Genomic DNA, 24,024 nt, shown 5'->3' with positions numbered 1-24,024 from the left:
ATGGGAGAAGTGTTCTAACTTGTTATAAGCTATCATACAGTCCAAAAATCAGTCCACCACATGGCCTTAGATATAATAGAAATGTGTTTGAAGAAGAGGAAATTTTGACAAACCTAGGATATAATCACTGCAGTTCAATATCCTGTTGCTTTTAGACTCATTACTACTTAAATTGAGTTAACTCTAGGTCAGAGATTTATATTGGAAGAATCATAACCAGAAGGTAAAAAATAGGAGAAAAAAGAAAGAGGAGTTAATATTTTCTGAATACCACTCTATGTTTGTCAGGCAGTCAGGCACTGGCTTGACACTTTCAAATTATCTCATTTAGTTCTGTCAACAACCTCATGACATAAATAATGTTATCCCTACTTTACAGTTCAAGAAACCCAAGGTTCCTTAGCTAATGAACAGGAAAGTCAAGGTGAAGGTTCAAACCCAGGCCTGTTTAATCCCAAGCTTTTTACACTAAACCATACCAGCCTTCAATAAATTGAAGTCTGTAAAAATTATATTTTCTTTCCTTGAAACAGACTGAGTCTCATATTATTTCTTCCAGAAAATACATAATCGCCTCCTTGCTTAAATGAATGATTGGTGAAACAAAATAACAAAAGTGATAAAAATTTTCTTCAAATAATCCATGATAAAAACAGCAAACCTCAATATTTTCTTGTTGATTATTTGAATATGTCAATATTTTTGCATTCCTTGATTTGAAAAATAATCAGAAAATAAAGAGGGCACAGATAAATTAAAACTTAAACACTTGTGTAACACTATCATTTCCCAGTACTTTTATATGAGGTAAATGGAAAACTGTCTATGAATCTGCAGGTATAAATGCTTTGGGGAAAATCTTATTAATCTGATTCTTTATATAATATTCTTTGTTTACATCTTAAATTCTCAGTGGCAAATAATGACTTGGCCATGCAAGAAAGACTTTCTCAGTGGTCCAACCCAAAGGAATTCCTTCGGTAGAATCTGCACCTCTCTGATGTGTTTGAATGGACATGATTCTGCAGACCCTACAGAACAGCGGAGAATGGCTACACAGAAAAATAAATTAATTAATTAATAACTGAGCAACAGCAAGTCATGACCCATATACAAAGATAGATATTTTATTTTGAAAACAATTAAAAAAATGATCATTTATTTTAGATTGTTGTTACTTAAGGTAAGTAAAAATAGTTGTTGGACAATACTGAATATTAAATAAATAGTACTCATAGGCCATCCTAAATTGTCACAGTATGGTATTTTGGGAATTGAAAAGCACCTGTATTCTCTTCACTTAATTAAATATCAACTGCAAATTTGACTTATCTGACTTACTCTCACTAAAATATGATGTAATAATATTTCACCTGACCACAGGTAAAGAAATACCCTTTTCTAAAAGCACAAAAATACTATGAATAAGCTATTTATAAATTTCAAAGGCTTTGAAACATTTAAATGCCTATTGTCTTCTTAATATTAACCTATATTCAATTACTGTATCATTTTTATTGAAGGTAATATTGTATCTGTTTACAAAGAATTGATAAGTAGATATCATGTATTTTTAAACATCAGGTGATAGATTTTTCTTGGTCTATGTGATTAAGAGGGTGTTAGTAAAAATGTGTTGTGAAAGCAGCCTAAAATGGTCATGCTAATTCCAAATATTTTCATGTCAGAACAACTGTGGGAGGATGCTTTGTGTCCTCGTTACCTTGAAAAATCAAAAGCATTAAATGATTAGTTGAAACTAATTGCCTCTGAACCACATGTTGGATGATGAAAATCAGGAAAAGTGAAAATAGAAGACACAAAAAATAAAATACTAACAATTTAATATCAGCATAGTCAGATAGGCCAACAGGAGTTTTAATCAGAAATGGAAGAGTAAAAACAAATGCCATTGATTAATCATTCTTTTTGTCACTTAGCTTGTTTCAGGGTGAATAAAATCCATAATTATGACTGTTATTACATATAGTCCATTCAGGACGGAGTTGAAATAACAAAAACAGCAACAACCAGAAAAAAACTGTTACTTAAATAGAGAAGGATGTTTATTTCACTAATTCATTAGTTTGGTTGTTTCATATTTTCTTTTTTATTCACTCTCACATGAGGAAGACAAAAATCAACACAAATGAAGGTAAAGGCAGCAAGAATAATTTTCTTTCTTTTTTCGTAACAGGAAGGTCATTCAGAAAAAGTAGAAGAGCTACTCACTGGGAGGGCTCTTGACTCAATTTATTACTAAGAAGAATCAAATTAAACAATTGACTTATAAATCAAAGGAAGGTTGCAGTTTAGGCACCAATTGCCTCCAGCCATAGGAAATAACCTCCACCTGAATATTATTTTTGGCAAGGGTCAGGGTGATTTTCTTGAGTGGGAAGGCAGCACATGCTCAGGTGGCCATGAAGGGCACTTTCTCATATTGTCCATGCTCAATGTCAGTAACTGTTTTTCTGCATCAGGCCTTAGATCAGATTTCCTGCTGAGATTTCTATAGGGATTCTTATTAGGGATGATTGCTCCAGATAAGGTATGACATCTTTGTTGCTTTTGCCCCAAAATTTAGGTTGTTGAATATCCTACTCTTGCTTATTTCTCATGAAGCAGAAATATAACATCAACCCAGAGTATATGCCATTTAAATACACTTGAACATTCTCACCATGTATTCTGTGGCTATCTTAAATGATCTAAAGATATCTGACTATTAGAAATTTTCTATATCTCAGTGGGCTAAGTTCTGGAGAACAGATATGTTTAGTAAAAAATCCTACTTGCCAAACTTCTTTTGCCATTTCTAGGTCACTTATGAAGTTGTCAATTTATATATTGATTTTTAAGCATAGTGATAATTTGACAATTTTCAGACCCTAAATGTAACTCTTCTTGAAAATCTGAAGTAGTATATTAGGTGAATGTTATTCCACAATGATTCAAATGGCATTATGTTTGAGATACACACTTTTGGGCTTTTCACATATAAGCCACTAGTGAAAGAAACATGACATTTGTCTACTTTTATTTAATTGATGGTAGAGTAATATGCTCAATGAACATATATAAAAATAAAAAAATAATAAAAAAAAACTGTTTATGGATACTCTGTCCAAAAGGATCTTTAAGTCTGTGAAAACACCACATGGGCAGTATGATGTCTTAAAAGTAACATATTGAATTAAGATAAATTAGTGCTTACAGATGCAACTAACCATCTAGGAATGGTCAAACAGGAAAGTTGCTATTTGAGTATACCATCATTCTTTCTTAACTGTAAGCTTTCTTAACTGTCTCTAAGGAAAGCATACTTTACTGAGATGAACAAAAACGATTTTGTGAACTGCATTTCCACCAAGGCTGAGTTACCTGAGAAGCATGCATTAAAAACCAACATTTATGTGTACTCTGAACTTTCTGTTCACAGCTCAAAATGAAGTAAAAATGTGGCTCAGATCAGTTAATGTATTGGATTACAATTCCTAAGAAGGGTGTGGTGAGGAGAAACAGAAGGTGAAAAAGCATTTCCTGATAAAATTACAGCATTACTAGCACAGGTGAAAAGTGTGATAGGCATGTGAGCAAAAATCAAACAGACCTAAAGACCAAGCCATTATGTTGTTAACACCTTGAGTAAATTCCATTCACAGAGTAACAGAGTAATTAGAAACAGAAGGAAAGAAAATAAATCTCTCTCTCTCTCTCTCTCTCTCTCTCTCTCTCTCTCTCTCTCACACACACACACACACACACACACACACACACACACACACACAACACAAGGATGAAATCCACTTCCTGGGAGTGGAAGGATGTGGAAGTAATTTTACATTTTTGTGTTTATGGAGCACCTTCCCTATATCAATGAAAGCAATATGCTGGCTTTGTTACTTATGCTGTTCTTTTAAAACTAACATTTTTTGAGCAGTTAATTCAAGGGTACCTCAAAAATTCCTGGAAAGATTTCTATTATCTTTTAATTCCATTTTTTCGTGAACTTTCTGAAGGATCCTTTCATGAGCACGTAGTACAAATTTTAAAATATAAAATGTATAAGGTCCCAAATCTGCCTCCCAGCCTGACTACAGTCAACCAGTGCTATCATTTTGTTGTTTGTTTGTATTTCACATATATTTCAGAAATACGCAAGAACTGGAAATAGTAGTACACTATTACATTATCTTATCTCATTTTCATGAAAAATTGGTGGAATAGGCATTTCCATACCATTTTATATACAAGGAAGTTGAGGCTCAGAGAGGTTCAAATAATTTTCTTAACTATATTTAATCAGTTTAGGGAGTATCTTGCTTGCTCTAATATCATGTGAGAGCACTTTCTAATGTCAAATTGTGCTCTTTCCTGAAGCAAGGTAGAATTCCAGCTTGAGGATATAAACCTTAGCTAAAAGTCCCCAGACTTTTGAAATAGATCTAAATGATATCTCTTAGTGATGGGGTATTTCTAAATTATTAGTGCTACATTACTTTGAAAAGATTTCAAAGAGGAAATAAAATTGTTCTCAAGTTGACTATTCCTTTCACATCATGAAAATGCGAGATGGTATTTAATTAGTGTGGAAAATACTGAGTTTTATTATTGTGCTGTGTTGACACCTGGCATTTATTCTTAGCAAGGGAGCAACTGCTATCTTTTAAAAAGACATTTCAATCAAAGTCATAACAATATTTGCAGGTGGATGAAATAAGAAATATTTAAAAAATAAATACTGGTGCAATTTTATATTGACAAAATGATTGTCCTTACAAGAGATTAGAAAAATTAACTTAACTAAGGTGATTTTAAAGTCAGAGCATGTTATAGAACCTGGGGACTTAACTCAGTAGCCATGCACTTCTCAGGAGAGAATCCATATTTTCCACAGTCATCAGCTTAAAAATCTACAGCATTTTGGAAAGAGGTATAGTAAAACTTGATAGTTTCAGAAACTAAATTTTTTAAGCTGTCATCTGGTTTTAAAATTCACTACTGGTTGGGCTGGACCCGTGGCTCACTCGGGAGAGTGCGGTACTGGGAGCGCCGAAGCCACGGTTCGGATCCTATACGGGGATGGCCGATGCGCTCACTGGCTGGGCATGGTGCGGGAGACACCAAGCCGAGGGTTACAATCTCCTTACTGGTTCAAAAAAAAAAAAAAATCACTACTGGTTGAATTTGCTTCCTACTGAGATTGGTGGTATAAAAAATATCTGCAGCCAAGATCTATCTAGCCAGTTTACAGATGGTTTAAACCAAACCTGGAATTTGTTTTCTCAGTATTGGTAAAGGAAGCAGTCTGGACCCATGTTAAAATTTCTATCTTATGTACTGAAATGAGGAGAATGTATCCAAAATCTTTTGGTAAGATAGGATTTGCCAATGGCTATTTTATGATATACAAAGTACAACCTGTCTATATCAGAGACAGCTGTTAGCTTTGTAGGTAAGAGTTTGGGAAGTGCTATAGAAAGTGGTTTTGTCAAAAGACTTCATAATACTAGTGAGCGTTCTTTTTAAAGAGGGATAAGAGAAAATGCCAAGAAAAACCCAGCACGGGGAATTAAATGTAATGCAAGAGGAAAGATTTATAGCATACTTATAAAGAAAGCAAATAACCTCAGTTAGGCAAATAACCTCAGTAAAGGGAGCTTTTGGATTAAAATGGTGTTGTGGGTATTCTGAAGAAGTTTATCAGGTCTAGTATGGCCTATTTCTTTTTCCATAACTTGCTATTCAACTGATTAAAAAATTAATTTATTTGGCCTTGTCAATAAGCACTATATGCCTCTAAAGTTAGTAAATTTTTACTGTATTGGATAGCTAAGGTCAGAACTTCTGTTTAAAGGTTGTATATGCCTATTCTTTTCTAGCCACACATTCTTTCCTTGACTTGCTGAACTTCCATCATTCTCTTTTCGTTTTCATAAACCTATGTAGCTTTTTCAAAGAAATTCTAATATAAAACCCAAACTGCGGAGTTTCATATTCTTTGTGGATGTTGTGTGGTTGCATACCATACGGACTATGTAATACCTACTTGTCATCATCCTTTCTCAATGGAATATTAAAATAAACAATCAAGCAAATCCCTACTGAGAAACTTACCACAAATTAAAGCTGCTTTAGGCAAACTTTTATATTCTGCTTTTTGGGAAATATTTATTCTCTTTTTCAGTGTGCAATTTAAAGAAGTATATGCTGCAAGTTTGAACAAGGTATGACTCCTCCTCTTTGTTTAAGACAACTTTGAAATTTCAGCATGTACTCTTGAGGAAGTCATCCACATGTAATCAGCAGGCCCTCTGTGAAGAGGAAAATTATGTGTGCTAAATTTGCTGCATTCCTTTAAGTATTAAACTTTTGTTAAAGTGCTGCCTCAGTGGATCAAATGGCTAAAATTGTCGACATTTGAAAAGCAATAGAGCAGATAATTCATGTTACAATGGTTTTATTCTTAATAGAACAGGGCTCAGTGAAAAACAGTGATAAAGTAAACCCTAGAGAATACTGGAAAACTACATCTTTGGGTTTAATGCAGTAGTCAATATGACCTGAATTTAATTGTCTTGATTATGGGAAAAGTTTTTTTGTAAAAAGAAGAAGATGAAAAACTTTATAAACTAATGACACATCAGATAATCCCCTAAATTTAATTTTTTAAAATTTTAGATTTATCATTCAAAATTCAATTGGAAATTTTACATTTGATAATTTTCAGTATTATTATTTTATATTTTATAAGAAAGAAAACAAAAACATTTCCACATGATTATACAGAAAAATATATTCAGGAACAGAATCATGATCCAGAATCTTTTGTGTTTTAGGTTGTTGGTATGCCCAAATGCAAAAAAAAAAAAAAAAAAAAAATCATTTCATGACTAAACATTTTTTGTGTGTTTATTTTACCCCAGTTTGCAAATGGTTAAAATGTTGTGAAAAAAATTTCTTTATCTTTCAATACATACTAAAGTTATCTTCCACTTCTACTTACTTCTTTCTTTCTATTTCTATCCTTTTAAAATATAACTAAGCATTTCTCACCCATCTGCAATGCTGAAGGAAAAAAGGAAAGAAGAAAACTAGAAAAGAAGATGGTTAGAGAAAAGGATAGTGAAAATCACATAAAATGTTTTGCTAGAGTTTTAAAAAGACCTAAAGTCACAAAAGTGAATGTGGAATGCATTCCCGAGGACAGTATATCTAAGACATAAGTATGAATCAATGCAACATAACCCAATAGGGTCTTTGCCAGTTGCCCCACCATTCAGGCTGACTGTACTGATGAGGTTGTCTAAATGTTGAGACAGTGAGTTATCTCGTACTACAATTACCAGGATAGAATGAATTGCATTCTTTATAACTTGTCAAAATTCCTTATCTAAGCATCTTTTCATGAAATGAAAACCAAAAATATTTTGTTACAAAATAAACATTTGAACTTCAAATGGGGATTTGTAGTGGTTGAGCGGGCCATCTTATAGATATTGTTAAACCATTTGGATTAAAAATAATCCGGCTAGATAGTGCAATAACCAAAACAGCACTTAGTTTTCTCTTCATTTTCAAAATGTTTGAACATATCACAACTAATGTTCTCCTAAAATCATGTATGATTAATAATGAAAAATCTAGGTAGATAAAAAAGAATCTGGTTATTATTTATAGAAATTTCACTATTTGATTGTTTACTACTCACCTATTAAAAGAGATGCTGTCAGCAGTTTCGGGTCATATGGGCTCTTCCCACGGCCATTTTCAAAATGCGAGTCCTCCAGCTTAAAAATGTTGTCCTATAGATTTTTTAAAAAAAGAGGGAGCGTCATTATTTATAAAAATAAATATTTTCTGCATGTCACTTAATCAGAGAGGTAGAGCAACCATGTCCAACAGCAAGGAGTACTTACATCCACCTAAACTTTAGAGATGCAAAAATTATTAAGTGGATGGAGACGTAGCTTTTACTAGCCAAATATCTACTTAGCTTGACAATCTTTAGCAGCAGTTAGCATGTTGCAAGTAATAATGTATAAATGAACTCTAAAGAACAGGATGTGTCAGGATAACAATAGAGTGATCATTTTATCACATAGACATGCTAAAATCTAGCCTAATGGCTCTTGAAGAATTTTAAATTTAAACGTAATGACTCATTTTCTTCCTTTATAGAAAAGAAAGATAGCAATTCACTACATTAGCTGTCTAGAATAAATTACACTACCTTACTTTTCTCTATGTACTTTCCAGAAGGAAATGATAAATAGTGATAGCAGTCATTTCCCCTGCTCTGTCCTTTGTACAACTTTGGTGTTTATGTGCTTCTTAAGTGTTTTTGAGATACATCAGTAACAGGTAAGGTACCTGAAACTATCCTTATCTGCCTCTGAGAGAGGAAGCCTAAACTGTATGTTAGGGGTACTGTGCCTGGAAGTGGTGCTATTAGAACAACAAGCACATTTTTATCACAGGGGCCCAAGTACCCAGAAACAAAAGAATAAACTTTTGACTGCACATAAAAATATGCACACATTCTGAGGCAGAATATGTGCAGGAAAACTAAAGAACAAAAGCCTTAATAAGAAAGTAACTAATTCATGACTGAGACCCTGTTGTCAAAATGTGTCTAGCTACTGCAACCTATAGGTGACAGTGGAATAGATTTGGGGACATTTCTGAGCACTCTTTTCAGAACCAGGTGCCCTGGGACTTAATTAGGTCAAAATATGTATGCTTTTTCCAGTAGCCCATTAACTTGTTCGTAGACTGAAATAAAATAGCTTTTTTGGCAATTTCTCTACTATTCACATAAAAGTATTTTCTATCTTCTTAGGACAGTAAATGGTGTACATTTTATGGTCAATAAGGATCACTATATTTAATATTTAATATTTCTGATGGAACTAATGGCAGGGTTTCAAGTTATGACTCTTAAAACTCATTTGAAATAGAGGGGAAAGTGAAAAAGGAAGCAAACCAAAAATGTTCTCCAATTTTATTACTGTGAGTGAAAATTATCAATGCTATCCTTTCCTTGCATGGATTCTGCATTTGGTAATTAGCTGTCCCCTAGCAAAGACAGTTCTTCAGCTTAGTTCTAAAATTTACACTGTGCAATAGTTTATGGGCTTTCACAGAACTGTGCTTAGTAGTAGTGGTGAGACAGGCAAAAGGACCAGCTGGGCAAATAATCAGCTCTGGTTCTTTGGTCTTCATTTCATGTCTCTAAGCCTCCGGTTCCCAAAAGTCAATGCAGATAAGGATATTTTAGCTGACACATTTATTGTGGGGATTAAAAAAATTATATAAGCATTTTTAAAAAAACAGTGCAAAGTAAAAAAAAAAGTGCAATTTATTTTTTTATTCTATTAATAATGCTTGTATTACCACTATAACAAAATAATATAAAATTTTAACAGTTATTACCATTGTGGACAACTTTTCTAAATAATGTGAAAGACACATTACTTAAAGACACTTGCATGAATCACCAAACTCCAAACTTGTTCACAAATACAAATTTATCATAGGCACTTCCATGTTAAAATTATAATATGAAACTTATTGACTTAGGCTAACAAAAAACATAGAAGAATCATTTAAGAAATATTTAGATGTATACATATTTGGATTAAAAATTAGTAACCAGTGAGAAGGAAATATAATGAAACATCTACACTCTACTTCCACAAATCATAGAAAATACTATTAAAATTTACATAAGTGGTTATTTATTACAGGTTAGAGGAAGCAGCAGGGAAAAGTGATGGAGTAGTGGAAGATATGATTATAAATACTATTATTTCTCGTACTCATAAGACATTTTACAATACTGACAAAGATAGAGGAGGTGTCCTCTCAACATATGACACTTGATGTCTGGGATCATGTGTCCAAGTTATTCAGACAATGCCAAGGTGGAGAAGTACTTCCAGTTTCATGTAGCATTTGATTTACAAGGTAAAGGATTGGACTTCTTAGGAAGAGAGGTTCAGAAGCGTGTAAGTTATGGTTCGAGAGAAGATGAGACTGTTTCCTTCATCATGATGTTGGGTAACATGTTCAAAGCTGCTATTCCTTTCCTCTCCTCCTTTTTGTTTGACTTCATACATAAATACTAAGTCAATCATCTCTTTTTCTGCTACACAGCACAATATCTTTCCTTTAAATGAAACTCTTACCCAAATTTCTGGGTCTCTATACTGTAAGTCTTTTATATTCTTATATAATTCTACAGGGGACAAAGCTAATTGAATTTCCTTTCCAACCTAGTGAGATGGTGGTCTGGAATAAATGTAATTTGATTTCTGCATAGGGAAGTAAAATGACATTTCTTGTACACAAATGTTTGCAATATAAAATTCATACCCATTAATTGTAGTTATGGGGCACAGGGATGTTTAAATGACACAGAACTGGATGTTATACCTGGCTCTGCATTTTATTAGCTCTGAGCCTCAGGCAAGTCTTGACACTGTTATGAAACTAAAATTCCTTATCTGTAATAGGAGGATAAAAAAAAATCTCGTAGTTGATGTGAAGATTTATTGCAATGGTATATATAAAACATAATTAGCATCCCCTCAAAAAGCATTAATTAATTTCCCTTTCCCACTGTTTATAGTGGTTACATAAACCTTCTGTCCTATATTGATTGAAATCTCTCGTGCCACAGTGGAAATCTCTGACCAAATTTTTTCATCAGTGAAAATTACGACAGGTGTTAACAATACATGTAAATTTTTGGCTTCCTACAATGTACTGAGAATTGTTCTTTTGTGTAGGTAAATGAGAATCTAGTTGAAAATCTTTCCTGAAAAAAAATGTCATTTAATATGAATTATTTTTTCTTAATATGTGATTTTTTTAAAAAAATGAACATAACTACCAACCTATTAAAATATTTTATTGGGAATCTCTAAAAGTTACAACATCATTAAATAGAAGCTGTACAAAAATTGTCAATTAAAAAAGAGGGTGCTTTTTAATGTGATTGATAAACTTAATGTCATTGATATAAAGAGACACCAATATTGCTATTTCTGTTATCTATTAAGGAAGACCTTTTACATGTGTTAAGATATTGACCTATTGTAAAAGAACATTGTGTTAATATAGCTGTATATTAACATCCTATATTGTCATATGTAATATATCAAGTAGATCACCGTCTGGCTCTACTTGGAATGCTTTTTGAAATCCGTTTGCTAACCAATGTTTTCCTATTTTGGAAGAGTGTAAAATAGATCACATATGCAAGTAATAAGACTGAAAACCCTAAGACCAATGTACACAAACTGTATAACTTATATGTCTTACTTGAGTTGAAACAGTTTTCATTTTTAGTAATACATGAACAGAAATCTAGCTGCACGGATTCTAATTGCTTTAGCAGATACTATGAACATATCATATAAGTTATTGTGCCATATTTTATTACACGATTGCATCAGTTTTCAACAACTGTTTTTAGCTTTCAAGATCATACTTTCCCCTTTGTCTTTTGGATTTCCTGAATGTTATTAGACTGTGGTGAGGTAAGGCATTAAAGGAAATAATAACTGTGCTAATGTCTAATCCAAAGTCTTATAAATTATAAACCATTGCTGACATCATGACAATAAATTTCCTAAATCTCAGTCTTGTCCAAGTAATAAATTTAGGTAAAAAAAAGTTGTAATTTTAGTTGTTTTATTTAATGATTACACCATAAATGATGTTTGTAAAAAAGGAAAATAAAAGAAACCCTACATATTAGTGATAGGATGAATATTTGGGGTAGGAAATTACATAAAAGTACGTGAAAACTGATACTTCAGCAGCATTTAAAGAATGTAGCTTACTATATTTTTAATTGCTCTTTCTCTCTTCTTGCTCCTTACAAAAGACACCTTGTATGCCATTTATACTGAATTACTGAGTATTCCCTGGTGATACCACGCTTTTCTCATCTCTGCCTGAAACCCCTTCCTTCCTCCCTCTCCCACCCTCAGCCCCCAACCCCAGGATGACCTTTCTTTAAGATTAAATTCAAAACTCACTTCCTAGGAGAGGTCTCCAGAAATTCCTGCAGATATAATTTATTAGTTTTCCTTTGTGCGTGTCCTAATTAACAATAGTATATAGGCAATGACTATACAGGGTAAAACTACTGGCTTCAGCAAAGAAAGGTTGTAATAAGATCTCACAGGAAATATTGTGGCATACTCCTTTGCACTTTGACCAAAGGAGATCCTTTTATGGATCAAATTTATCCGGAATTTACTTTTTCTAAAAAGTTGACTCTAGATCTGCACTGTGAAATACTATAGCCATGAGACGACACATGTGGTTATTTAACTTAAATTAATTAAAAAGGAAAAATTGCATTCCTCGGTTGCGTTAATCACATTTCAAGTGGTCAGTAGTCTCATATGGTATGGCTTGTAGCTACAATACTGGATAGAAGCAAATATACAACATTTCCATTGTCACGAAAGTTCTATTGGACAGCCTGGGTTTGAATCTTTAATTCTATGACCGTAGCAGTACAGAGTAGAGAGTCAGCAGACAGAGGACCCCCAGAGAGAGAACTCTTGACATGAGACCACAATCACAGTAGAATAAGCTCATGAGATCTACGAGAAGAGATCATATTAAAACATCAGTTTAATTAAAAAAGAATTAAGTCAGGCATTATGCGAAGTGATATTTAATAGCAGTACAGATGAACAAATGTACACCCTTTGTTTTCTTGTATGTCATTCTTTTTCAATTAAAATTAGTTTTCTGTAGTCTATGCAGGTACAAATTTTACCTATTATTTAAAGCTTAGGCCATGATTCACAATACATTAAATATTCATTGATTTTCCCTAGCAGAGAAAAGTGTTTTCTCCCTGGAATCTGCATAGAAATCTATTCATAACTTCCTTCTGTCTTTTTGTTTTTAACTTTTAAACTTGTTATTAAATGATGTATATATTCCTTTTTCCTATTCAATTCTTTAGAGGTGAGGGACAAATCTTACTATATTTCTTTCACATACAAAGATAAAGCTTTGCACTGTGTTAAAGCTCAATAAAGGAATGAATGATTGAGTGAATAAATGAGTGACTGAGTGAAAGAGACTATGGAAAAACTACATCCAAAGAAAAGCAAGAACATATCTCGGGCTCCTTGGAGATAATAATTTAAGGCTATGACACAGATATGAACTCAGTGGTGTAGTAGACACTAGCCTGCAAGATTCAAATATCAAACCTAGTTTTAAAGTAAGTCTTGGAAAATATGATACTCTAAATTTTTAGTAGTATATGTGTTACAATTAATATATTATTGATACTTATACAATTCAAATATGAGAATACTCTTGCTATAAAAAATAAAAAATAAGGGGGCCGGCCCGGTGGCGCACTGCGCTAGTGCGCCGCTTGGGAAGTACAGAGGCGCTCCCGCCGAGGGTTCGGATCCCACATACAGACCGGTTCCCGCTCACTGGCTGAGCGAGGCGCGGGGGCAACACCGAGGGTTGCGATCCCGTTGCCGGTCCCGGTCCGGTACGGGGGCGACACTGAGGGTTGCGATCCGTTGCCAGACACGGAAAAAGACAAAAAAAAAATAGAAATAAAATAAAATAAAAATAAAAAATAAAACCTAACAATAAACTGTTCAACCTACAAATCCTTTTATCTTTATATCCTTGTACCTCTTTGCCATTGGGCCTTGTAACCCTTTACTTTCATTCACGATAAGCTTGTCAATAAATATTAGTCCTTTGAAACCAGCCAACTTCACTGAGGGGTAAAATTATAAGATTATTTCTTTGCAAACCTTAAAAATCTTTCCGATCAATGTAATATCTCTCCTGCGTATCTCATCATGTCATTAAGGCTGTTTACCTGACCATTTTTACTTAATGGAAATTACTCCAGTCAGCTCTGGGATCTAGGCAAGTGTAACAGTAAACTGGAGAAGCTGCTTGGGTTTGTCAAATGTAATTTTCTGTTTAGGAAAATACATAATTTCTTATTGTTATTTTCATCTTTATATTTATTTTAGATACTTTACTGATTTATATAACTTTCTGAAACACTGATATGAATATTAATTGATGCAGTAAATACATATTACTATATAAGATTTATATTTGAAATATGAAGGTGAAAGTTCTAGTTGTTAATTTCAAGGAATATACCAGGAATTACAACAAAATCATATAATGCATTGCATACACTATTACAAGGATTGTAAAGTATTTTGTAGCTATTTTCATTTAACGGCAAATACATACTAAGTGCTAGCAATGTCTTAACACTTAATGTGTTATTTCACTTAATCTTCACAATAATCCCACTATTATTATACCTGTTTTACAGATGAGAAAACTGAGACATTTTACATATAATACTAAAAAAAAAGGTAATTAGTGATGAAGTTAGAATTTGATAACAAACTTGTTTCCTTGTACATGTTTTCAACATGTACAAAAAAATTTGTATGAAAAACTTGGTCTACCACAAATGTTACATAAGATGTAACCTGAAAAAAGTAGAAACTGGAAATTACAGGAATTCAAAATGGGGAGAAGTAATTTTCTGTTTTTCTGTTTCAGCATTCGAAGAAAGGCTGTTCTTGAGTTAGTCCTTGAAAGATATATTTTGGTGGAAATGAGTTTGTTGGGAGTGTGCATGTGTGTGTGCATCGGGTGTGGGTGCAGGGGGTCAGAGAAGCTCATTCAGAGAGGGCAGGGGAAAGCAGAGAGGCAGATTATTCTATCTAGAGGAAATAGCACCAGCAAAATTCTCAAAGAAAATAAATATAATTCATATTTAAGGAATAACACAAAATTGAGTTTGGCAATGAAGAATATATACATATATTAGGAGATAAAGCTGAAAAGCAAATGTGGGGGTCAAACTGTCGAAAGTTTTCTGTGCCAGAATAAGCAATTTGGTCTGTATTCAGAAGGTGTCAGTGACATGGTAATAATTTTATTTGAAAAACAATAACATGAAAGAGGTGTAATATTATGGTGAATCTGACAATGATATGTGCGACCATTTAGAGACATAGGAGCCTGTTGTCAGTTAAAGAACTATTGCCATAGCCTGGGGAGAGAAGAATTAGGTCTTGTACATTATGGAAGTTTAAAGGAATTTCATATGTTGTAGGTTGTGACTTAGTCAAGTCACTTAGCTTCTTTGGAGCTCCCATTTCTTAACCTCTGTTGTGTCAGAATCCTCTTTGATGTTCCAGCAAAGCGGTGGATTCTTCCCTCAAGAAAACTGAAGAAAAGTATGCATATATTTTACAATCTAAAGGATTTATAGACTTTCACATTAGCTACTCTGCAAAGATCTTTCCAAATTTAACATGGTATGATTATGAGCTCATATCTCTCTAAACTTCTACATTTGTTTTTTCTGTTGTCCCCTTCTTTGTACATAAATATAGGGATTGCTATCCAGATTTTTGAAAACCATTTTTCTTTACATTCTCTACATATTATTATTTGAAATTCACCTATTTTTATAAATTCAGCTATTGAACTTCAGCCTCCATCCTTCTGCTAATCAGGTCATTCAAACTTGGTTTCCTGGCCCATTTGAAACTGCCTTATTTTCTACAGTTATTTCAAAGTTGAAAGCTATTAAGAGTCCTTGGCTCTTCAAAAGAATATAAGAGCAATTACTAATAATAAGCTTCATAAGAATTAGTCTGTCAGAAATAGTTATTTAACAATATACATTGCAGGAAGATATAAAAGAAATGTAACCCTGGTCTCTGTCACTAAGTGCTGAGAAATTTAAAATGTAATGCTATGTGAATAAAGCAAGTATAATTTTCTGCCCTGATTACACTGTATTAGCTCTGCCTTTTAACTATGACTTATAGCTAAATCACATTAGAATTTTATCTTTTCCTACAATGAAACAAACAAAAAGTTGCTGTAAGTAAATGATTGTTATTAATTAAAAAAAGAACCTTGGTGAAAGATAAGTTTAAGGAAAAAAAATACCTATAAGGATTTTTAGGTCTGAGTATACTAACAATAACTTCCTTTTTATATTAATTAACAGTTTTGAGGAGTTTTAGATGTACAATAATTACAATATTTGGCTTTAAATCTAAAATTCAGTTGTTGAAGCTAAAATATTGTGAATCAATAATTATAATTACAGTTACTATATTGATAATTGTACTATATATTTTTTTAAATATACACCCTGGAGAGGAAACTTTCTTCAGAAAATACAGCTACAGGGCCGAGCCCGTGGCGCACTCGGGAGAGTGCAGCGCTGGGAGTGCAGCAGCGCTCCCGCCGTGGGTTCAGATACTATATAGGGATGGCCGGTGGCGGCCGGTCTCAAAAAAAAAGGACAAAAAAAAAAGAAAGAAAATACAGCTACAAAGTCAACTATATGATAGTTGTTTTGACAAAAAAGTATTTTATCTATTAAATTAAATGATAAAAATATTCCATTTGTATAAATAAAAATATAATTCAGTTTAATAAGCATGGATATTTGGTCAATTTTTAGTCTATGCAGAATTTTTTTTTGTGGGATACAGTTTTTGTTTCTGGAGAATCCCTATTCGGATCCAAAATAGAAAGAAGGATAATATTTATTATCAGGGCAGACAACATTCCCAGAAAGTTCATCTACAGATTGAACCTAATTAGGAGCTGTTTGCCTCTGCCTTCATTAACTTCAATTTCTATTGTGTCTATTCAAGCATTGCTTTAGTGTAGCACAAATCTTACCTCTGAAATTTATCTCCAGACATTATATGGCTTTTCTGTGACCCAGAATGTTCCTGTTATTTGACCTTTAAGGTAGAGTAGTAAAAATATATTTGTTTATGGATTATGAAACCTAGATTCTATGCCCCATTGTTTCAATTATTGATTATATGTTCTAGAAAAAGTTTTAAATCTCTTCGAGTGTCAATATTCTTATCTATGAAATGAAAATACCCCACAGAATTGCTTTGAGAACTGAAGAATATAAGGAAGCATACTCATACGTAAACCATATAACAATTCACTTAGTTCTAATTTTAATTATCACTAATACATTATTAATGGGGCATCTTTACTATGATAGCTTGTGGATACCTCATTTTCTATAATAATAATAGCTAATATCTGTTAAGCAACTATTAGCCAAGCACACTCTCCTAAGTGTTTTGCAGATATTTACTTTTTTATCCTCACAATACTCCTTGAAATACATAGCGTGATTATCCTAGTTCTGTAGATGAAGAAACAAAGAGACAGAGAAAAGTAACTTTCCTAATGTTACACAGCTAGTATGTAGAAAGCCAGATAGCCTGTCTCCAGAACCAGTAGTAAATGGAGGGACTATAAAAACCTGATTATTTTTTGTACTTGATTTGCTCAACCACAACCACATTACTTGATAAATACACATAATACATAAAGTGTGGTTGTATGTAATATCTCTTAATATAACTGTAATTCCTGTAGTTCGTGGATATGTTAGACCTGAATTAATCTTTACCAAATTGACCATGACAGATTACAGGGTATTTAATATAATCCTCATAGTAAACTACTAATATATTGAAGACAATTAGAAGGAATTAACATATTTCCAACTTTATTTGCAGGAAATATATGGTCATTTTGTTTCCCAGTTTGCAAAAAGTTAGTATCATATTGTTCATTCCTCTCCTAGTAACAATATGTACATGCAACAGTCCTTATAGCTGGATTAAATAGGATTTTTCCTCTTAAATTTAAGGGACCTGAATTTATCTGCATTCTCCAAACAAATATTGGAGCCATAACTCATCTGCTTTTTGTCATCATTAAAATTAATGGTATAAAAAAAGGAAAACAGAAAGCATATATGCTCATACTTCGTGCAGATTATGTTTTTAAGAGGAGCTTCCTTTGAGTTTACGCAGATATCACATGCCTGTCATGGTATAATTATTCAGCTATGAATGCCTGTCAACTCCCAAGATACATAACAATGAAAGGGAACATTCTATCTTGGCTAGAATGAAAAGTCCCAGAACATGAACAATTTACAGTGTTTTGCCCCAGTGAGACTTGGCAAAGTAAGCTCAGTGAAAGAGCAAATCAATGGTCCACAGAAAGTAAAATAGTGGAGCAATTGACTTATCTTTCCACATGTACATTTTAAGTCTTCTGCATTCAAAATATAGTTACTTATTACTTGTGATCTTGGATTTCATGAAGCCTCAGTGTCTTCTTACACTAAATTGTAAAAGTACAATTACTTTTTATCACTTACTATAAATATGTTTGTCACATCCATGACTAGACACCACTGGGAAAATGTATCAAATTAAATGTAAATATGTGAACAGAAATCAGCTTATGTACTATAAGAAGAACTGGAATCTCCTCATATGGTTTCTTTACATTTCAAGATTCATAGATGCCATCTGGGAAGTGATGAGGCCAAAAGAATTAACATTTTATTTATACCAAGCTTTGTTTTAGCAAAGCCTTGTCATTCAAGTGTTGTCATAATGATATGATGTAACTATAGGGTTTTCTTTTAGCTAATTAACAAAGATTTCAAAAATAATTATTATTTTGGCAAAGTTGTAGGAAAGAGATAATTCTGTCAATAATACATATTTTAGTGACTAATTTGGAAATTAGAAAGATCCTTAAAAATGTCCATACAGTTTAAATTGATTATTCTATTTCTAGAAATAGGCTCAGATGGAAAGAAAAAAGAAACATATTAAAGCAAGAAGAGGTTAATCATAGCAACATTTAAAATACTGAAAAAAAAATTTAAATGCCAGTAAGAAGGGAATGGTAAAGGATGGCATATCTACGTAATTAATTATGATGCAGGTATTAAAATAGGTATTTGCATTGAATACGTTTTAATACTTTGAATTAACACTTCCATTATTTCATTGTGGAAGTAATATGGAATAATGTGACAACTATGTAAGATGCAAGGAGATAAAAAAACTTGAAGGAAATAAATTAGAATATTAGATCTCTAATTTATGGAATTTGGGTATTTTTTCTATTTATATTATTTTTCTCTATTTTTAACATTTTGAACAATGATCATCCAAGACATATATTTCTAAAACCAGGGTTTCTATATCCTATTATCTAAGTAAACCTTCAAATTGGCAGTGCATGTACTGAATCCAGCCAGGGTACATGTTTAATTACCTGACACGAGGTTTTAAAATCTTGAATTTGAATGCCTTTTCATAAGACTTTTATGGGATAATTCAATGCACACATTACTCCCTATTCTTTTTTTATTGATTATGCATATTCATGGGGTACAAAGCTGACATTCACCACCTGTGTCCAGGATGTGATGGTCAGTTCAATAGTTTCAGGATTCTTTTGCATGCATTCTTGATCTTTTTATGTCACCAGCATTGGCATTGTGAGCATTTGAGTTTCCAACCTCTATGAAGAGTTTTAACTCACTTCATCACCAACAACTACATTGCATTTTATCTAAATTGTCCCCACTCTTCAGGTTTACTTTAAATAGCAAAGTTCTCTGAAGGTCTGTAGTCGTGCTCTCATTTCTCATGATGGAGGTATTAATCATTGTTGCACATAGAAGTTAACAGGAACCTCAAAGTGCTTTGAAGGTCTACTTTAATTGCCATAATATCCTAAATCTCCAAAACTTTTCCCTCCTTCCTTTGCAAATAATTAAACTGGTCTGTGTTTACACTGCTGTTTAACAGGATATCTCTGTTTTATTTGGGGAAAAACCGTGTTGCAGATTATTATGTCTAAATTAATTATCCAGGATTCTTAAGAGTTGAACTGTAGAGCTGCATGTTTAACAACTACAAAATATAGGCAGAATGGTCCTTAACTAAGTATCCAGGCATTGGGTGTCTTCTTTATCAAATTAATCACCATAGATACATTATATATCACCTGCTGAGTTGACTTTTGGTTCATTATTTATAATCTACTATAGTGAACACTTGAATTATCTATAAGTGAATCTCTCTCACTGATAAAAGTCAGTTTTGGCCTAGAGAGCAAGAATTTTTTGCATCAAATAAATAATTATAATTACAGAATCTAGAATAAATCAAGCATTTTATTTAGTCAATTAATCAGAATGCTAATGTTGAAAAGCATGCCATAGGCCTAAAATTACCATTCACATAGACTGGACATTTATATCATCCCAAATTATATTTTCAATTGAAGAAAGCACAATAAATTCTTATAAATTATTTTGAGTAGTTGAAATCTCTATTAATACCTTACTCAGCTTATTCATGGCAATTTACAATACTTAAAAAATATACTTTAATTCTCATCATTAGGAACTTTAAAATTTTACATGTGGGGACAATATTAACACAAAAAATTGGCAGTAATAAAAAAATTATCATAGTTTATAATATATATTTTCTACATAATTTGTGTCATATATATTCAGAGATTCAGATGTTATTGAAAACTGATCACTTATAATTATTTTGGTAAACAAATAAATTGATAATATTTTCTCTATATAAGTTTATACAAAAAGGCATTAAATTATAGGCACCTTATAAGAGACTGTTATATATATATATATATAAAGTATATATAAAGAAATTATAGTTACGTATATAAAAAGTAATTATATATATATATATAACTACTACATCAAATATTGATTTGAAGCCATATTTCTTTTAAAATGTGCAATAAAACTGTATATAAATATAAGTAAACCAAAGTTATGACTGACTCAAATAAGTAATAACCATATATTTTTTCCATTTTATTTTTTTATTTTTATTTTTTTAATTTTATTTTATTTTGTCAACATGCAATGTGGTTGATTATTGTGGCCCATTACAGAAACCTCCCTCCCTCCGCCCTCTCCCCCCTCCCTCCCAACAACCTCATATCTGTTTGCTTGTTGTATCAACTTAAAGTAATTGTAATCGCTGTCTTCTCCCCACTCCCCCAGTTTGTGTATTTATTTATTTATTTATTTTTAGCTCCCACAAATAAGTGAGAACATGTGATATTTCTCTTTCTGTGCCTGACTCGTTTCACTTAATATAATTCTCTCTAGGTCCATCCATGTTGTTGCAAATGGCAGTATTTCATTCTGTTTTATAGCAGAGTAGTATTCCATTGTGTTGATATACCACATTTCCATATCCAGTCATCTGATGATGGACATTTGGGCTGGTTCCCACATCTGACAAAAGATTAATATCCAGAATATACAAGGAACTCAACTTTACAACAAAAAAACAAGTAACCCAATTAAAAATGGGCAAAAGAGCTAAATAGGCATTTCTCAAAGGAAGATATACGAATGGCCAACAGACACATGAAAAAATGTTCAGCATCACTCAGCATTTGGGAAATGCAAATCAAAACCACACTGAGATACCATCTCACCACAGTTAGGATGGCTAATATCCAAAAGACTGTGAATAATAAATGCTGGCAAGATTGCGGAGAAAAAGGAACTCTCACACATTGTTGGTGGGACTGCAAAATGGTGCAGCCTCTATGGAAAATGGTTTGGAGGTTCCTCAAACAATTGCAGATAGATCTACCATACGACCCAGCTATCCCACTGCTGGGAATATACGCAGAAGAATGGAAATCATCAAGTAGAAGGTATACCTGTTCTCCAATGTTCATTGCAGCACTATTTACAATAGAGATATATTTTTAATATTACTATTTTATGTAATCCATCAAAATATATAAAAACATTGAGGTTCAGAGAGGTTAAATGACTATTCGATACCTCAGTTTTAGAAATATTTTTACTAAATGATCCTGACTCTTTTTCTGGTAACATTTATGGGTTATTCTTACATTTATCCTAAGTTCCTACTTAATTATATAAAAGACATTATTCTATACATAATGAAAGCTATGTCTCAAGTGCCGCTGCTAATTATCTTATGTTTATTTTTGCTTACCTTTTCTAGTTCAGGTTTCTTCATGGCTGAGAATCGGTGATCATACAATTGGTGGGTATGGGATACGTTTAGAAGCACCAACCATTTCAATGCAATTTCAGTTGGCTTTATGGGGTATGACTTTTGAGTTTGATTTAATTTTGTAGAATCACTTACGATTTTGCTACTGCTCTCAGTTTATCTCTTTCAAGTCTAAGAATTATTTGTCTATTTATTTATGTTATTTATTTTCATAATAACATTTTAAAAATGGATCATAAAGTTTAGACAATGACTACCTGGCTATTATTTTAACATAGTCTTTGAAATTATTGTACATATTTTGAATAAATGCCCAAAGAGTTATTAGATAAAATATGTATACTCAGTAGAGATAATGACAATGACATAGTAGGAAAATTATGTGTGACTAACAAATTGTAATTCTGTACATGTTGATTTATAAATTTTCATTCAGAAAGATTTGAAAGCATGATGAAGACCAATCAGCTTGCTGGGCAGTTGAATTGAGATAGTAAATTGAGAATAAATACGTACGAATTTAGGTGAAATCACTTATGACACAATCTGGTTATTCCAATTTTCCATGACTAAATCGTAAAATAATTTTCTAAGCCTATTTTGTTTAGAATACTTCATACCTAATTTGGAATGGCATGCATTTAGAGGCAAAATGCATTTAGTATATTGATTAAATAGAGAGCAATATAAATGTTGCTGTTCTGTGGGGTGTTATAAAAAGCCCTCCTAAAAGAAGCAAAACATTTTTTTGAGAGCTGCTTATTTTGTGGTTTTCAAAAATCAAAAAGAACATTTCTGGAACTTGAGCTTAATCTCTCATTATTTAAATTTATGCTCCCAGATATAGCACATATAAAAAACTAGTTCCTCTTTATCTGAAGACCCACAAATTTTGCTGATGCCAAGCTAGTACACATAAGGAAAAATTGAAAATTTAGACAGCTTTGCAGCTGATTAATAAAAAGCCCGAACAACAGCCATTTGCCTCAAATATTCTAATGCTTAATTCAAAACTTCTGATGTTAAGCAAAACAAAGTAGGGATCTGATCACAACAGTAAAGAAATTATTATTTATTTTTTTTCCTTTATGGATAGAGGGAGAAAGGGATCCCTCTCAAATACCGTCCAATATTCTAAAATCCTACTCGTAAGCTGATATTCTTTGTCATTATAGATTGTCAAAGATCATGAACTTAGGAAAAATAAAGTTACAGTATGGTGAAACCTGAAATGTCTATGGAATGTGATACCTACCAATGTGGGTTTCTCAAGGAATGCAAGAATCAAAGATAAGGGTGTGACAATATGTGTGACGGTCGATGCTACACTAGGAATGAGCTATTTTTTGGCTAACTGCATCAGTGGACTGTACTGAAGTTTAGGAGGAGCACAGGGAGGAAGAGAGGGGGTGTCATAGGAAATGAGAGCATAGATGTAGGAGGTGATCATATTACACAAAGCTTTGGAACGGACCATAAAATCATAGACACCGTTCTGTGAGGGAAAAAGTAACTGATGGGCTGGGATGAGAGCAGTGAATGAACACAGATGGAAATGAAGCACTGCTGCAGCACCAGGAACAGAGAAAATATGATAGAAACTAAGCTGAGGAACAGCCTGGATCGTTTGCTAAAGTTATAAACCACAGCACAACTGTTAATTTTAAAATTTTTAGAGTTTATTTATTTATTTGCAGGTAAAAATGTCCAGTAACATTTGGCAGGGAACAAACAGTTAGAAAACATGCAAAACATTAGAAAAATTATAAAACTATATAAAAACAAATAAAGCAAACAAATGATGCAAAATGGAAAAGATGTGTGTGAATGAGGTGTAAGGAATTAAAGGCTTGTTGTTTGTCAAAAGCTTTGACACATCCACTTTTCTGGAAGAAGGATGTACAAGTGAACCTTAAATATATGGTCAACCCAGACTGCTTGCACTTCACGTCTATTTTTTTTTTAGCTGTTGTTGGACCCATTATAATTGTTTCACCTCCCAAAGATATGTAGCCACACAGGATCAGGGAAGGATCCAGAGTAATGCTGTTTT

The 24,024-nt window shown here is 32.7% G+C and overlaps 1 protein-coding gene across 1 annotated transcript in view; it reads right to left on the bottom strand.

The window, feature by feature from the left end:
• The window catches only part of SEMA3A (sema domain, immunoglobulin domain (Ig), short basic domain, secreted, (semaphorin) 3A), a 209,492-nt gene that overhangs the window by 78,398 nt on the left and 107,070 nt on the right, over positions 1 to 24,024 (bottom strand). Inside the window, exon 5 of the mRNA XM_008568811.1 lies at positions 7,715 to 7,808. Coding sequence (XP_008567033.1) covers positions 7,715 to 7,808 — 94 coding nt within the window. The remainder of the gene's footprint in view (positions 1 to 7,714; positions 7,809 to 24,024) is intronic.

Source organism: Galeopterus variegatus, unplaced genomic scaffold (assembly GCF_000696425.1).
Source record: "Galeopterus variegatus unplaced genomic scaffold, G_variegatus-3.0.2 Scaffold0, whole genome shotgun sequence".
Classification (NCBI taxonomy): Eukaryota; Metazoa; Chordata; class Mammalia; order Dermoptera; family Cynocephalidae; genus Galeopterus; species Galeopterus variegatus.
This window is presented reverse-complemented; position numbering and strand designations above follow the sequence as displayed.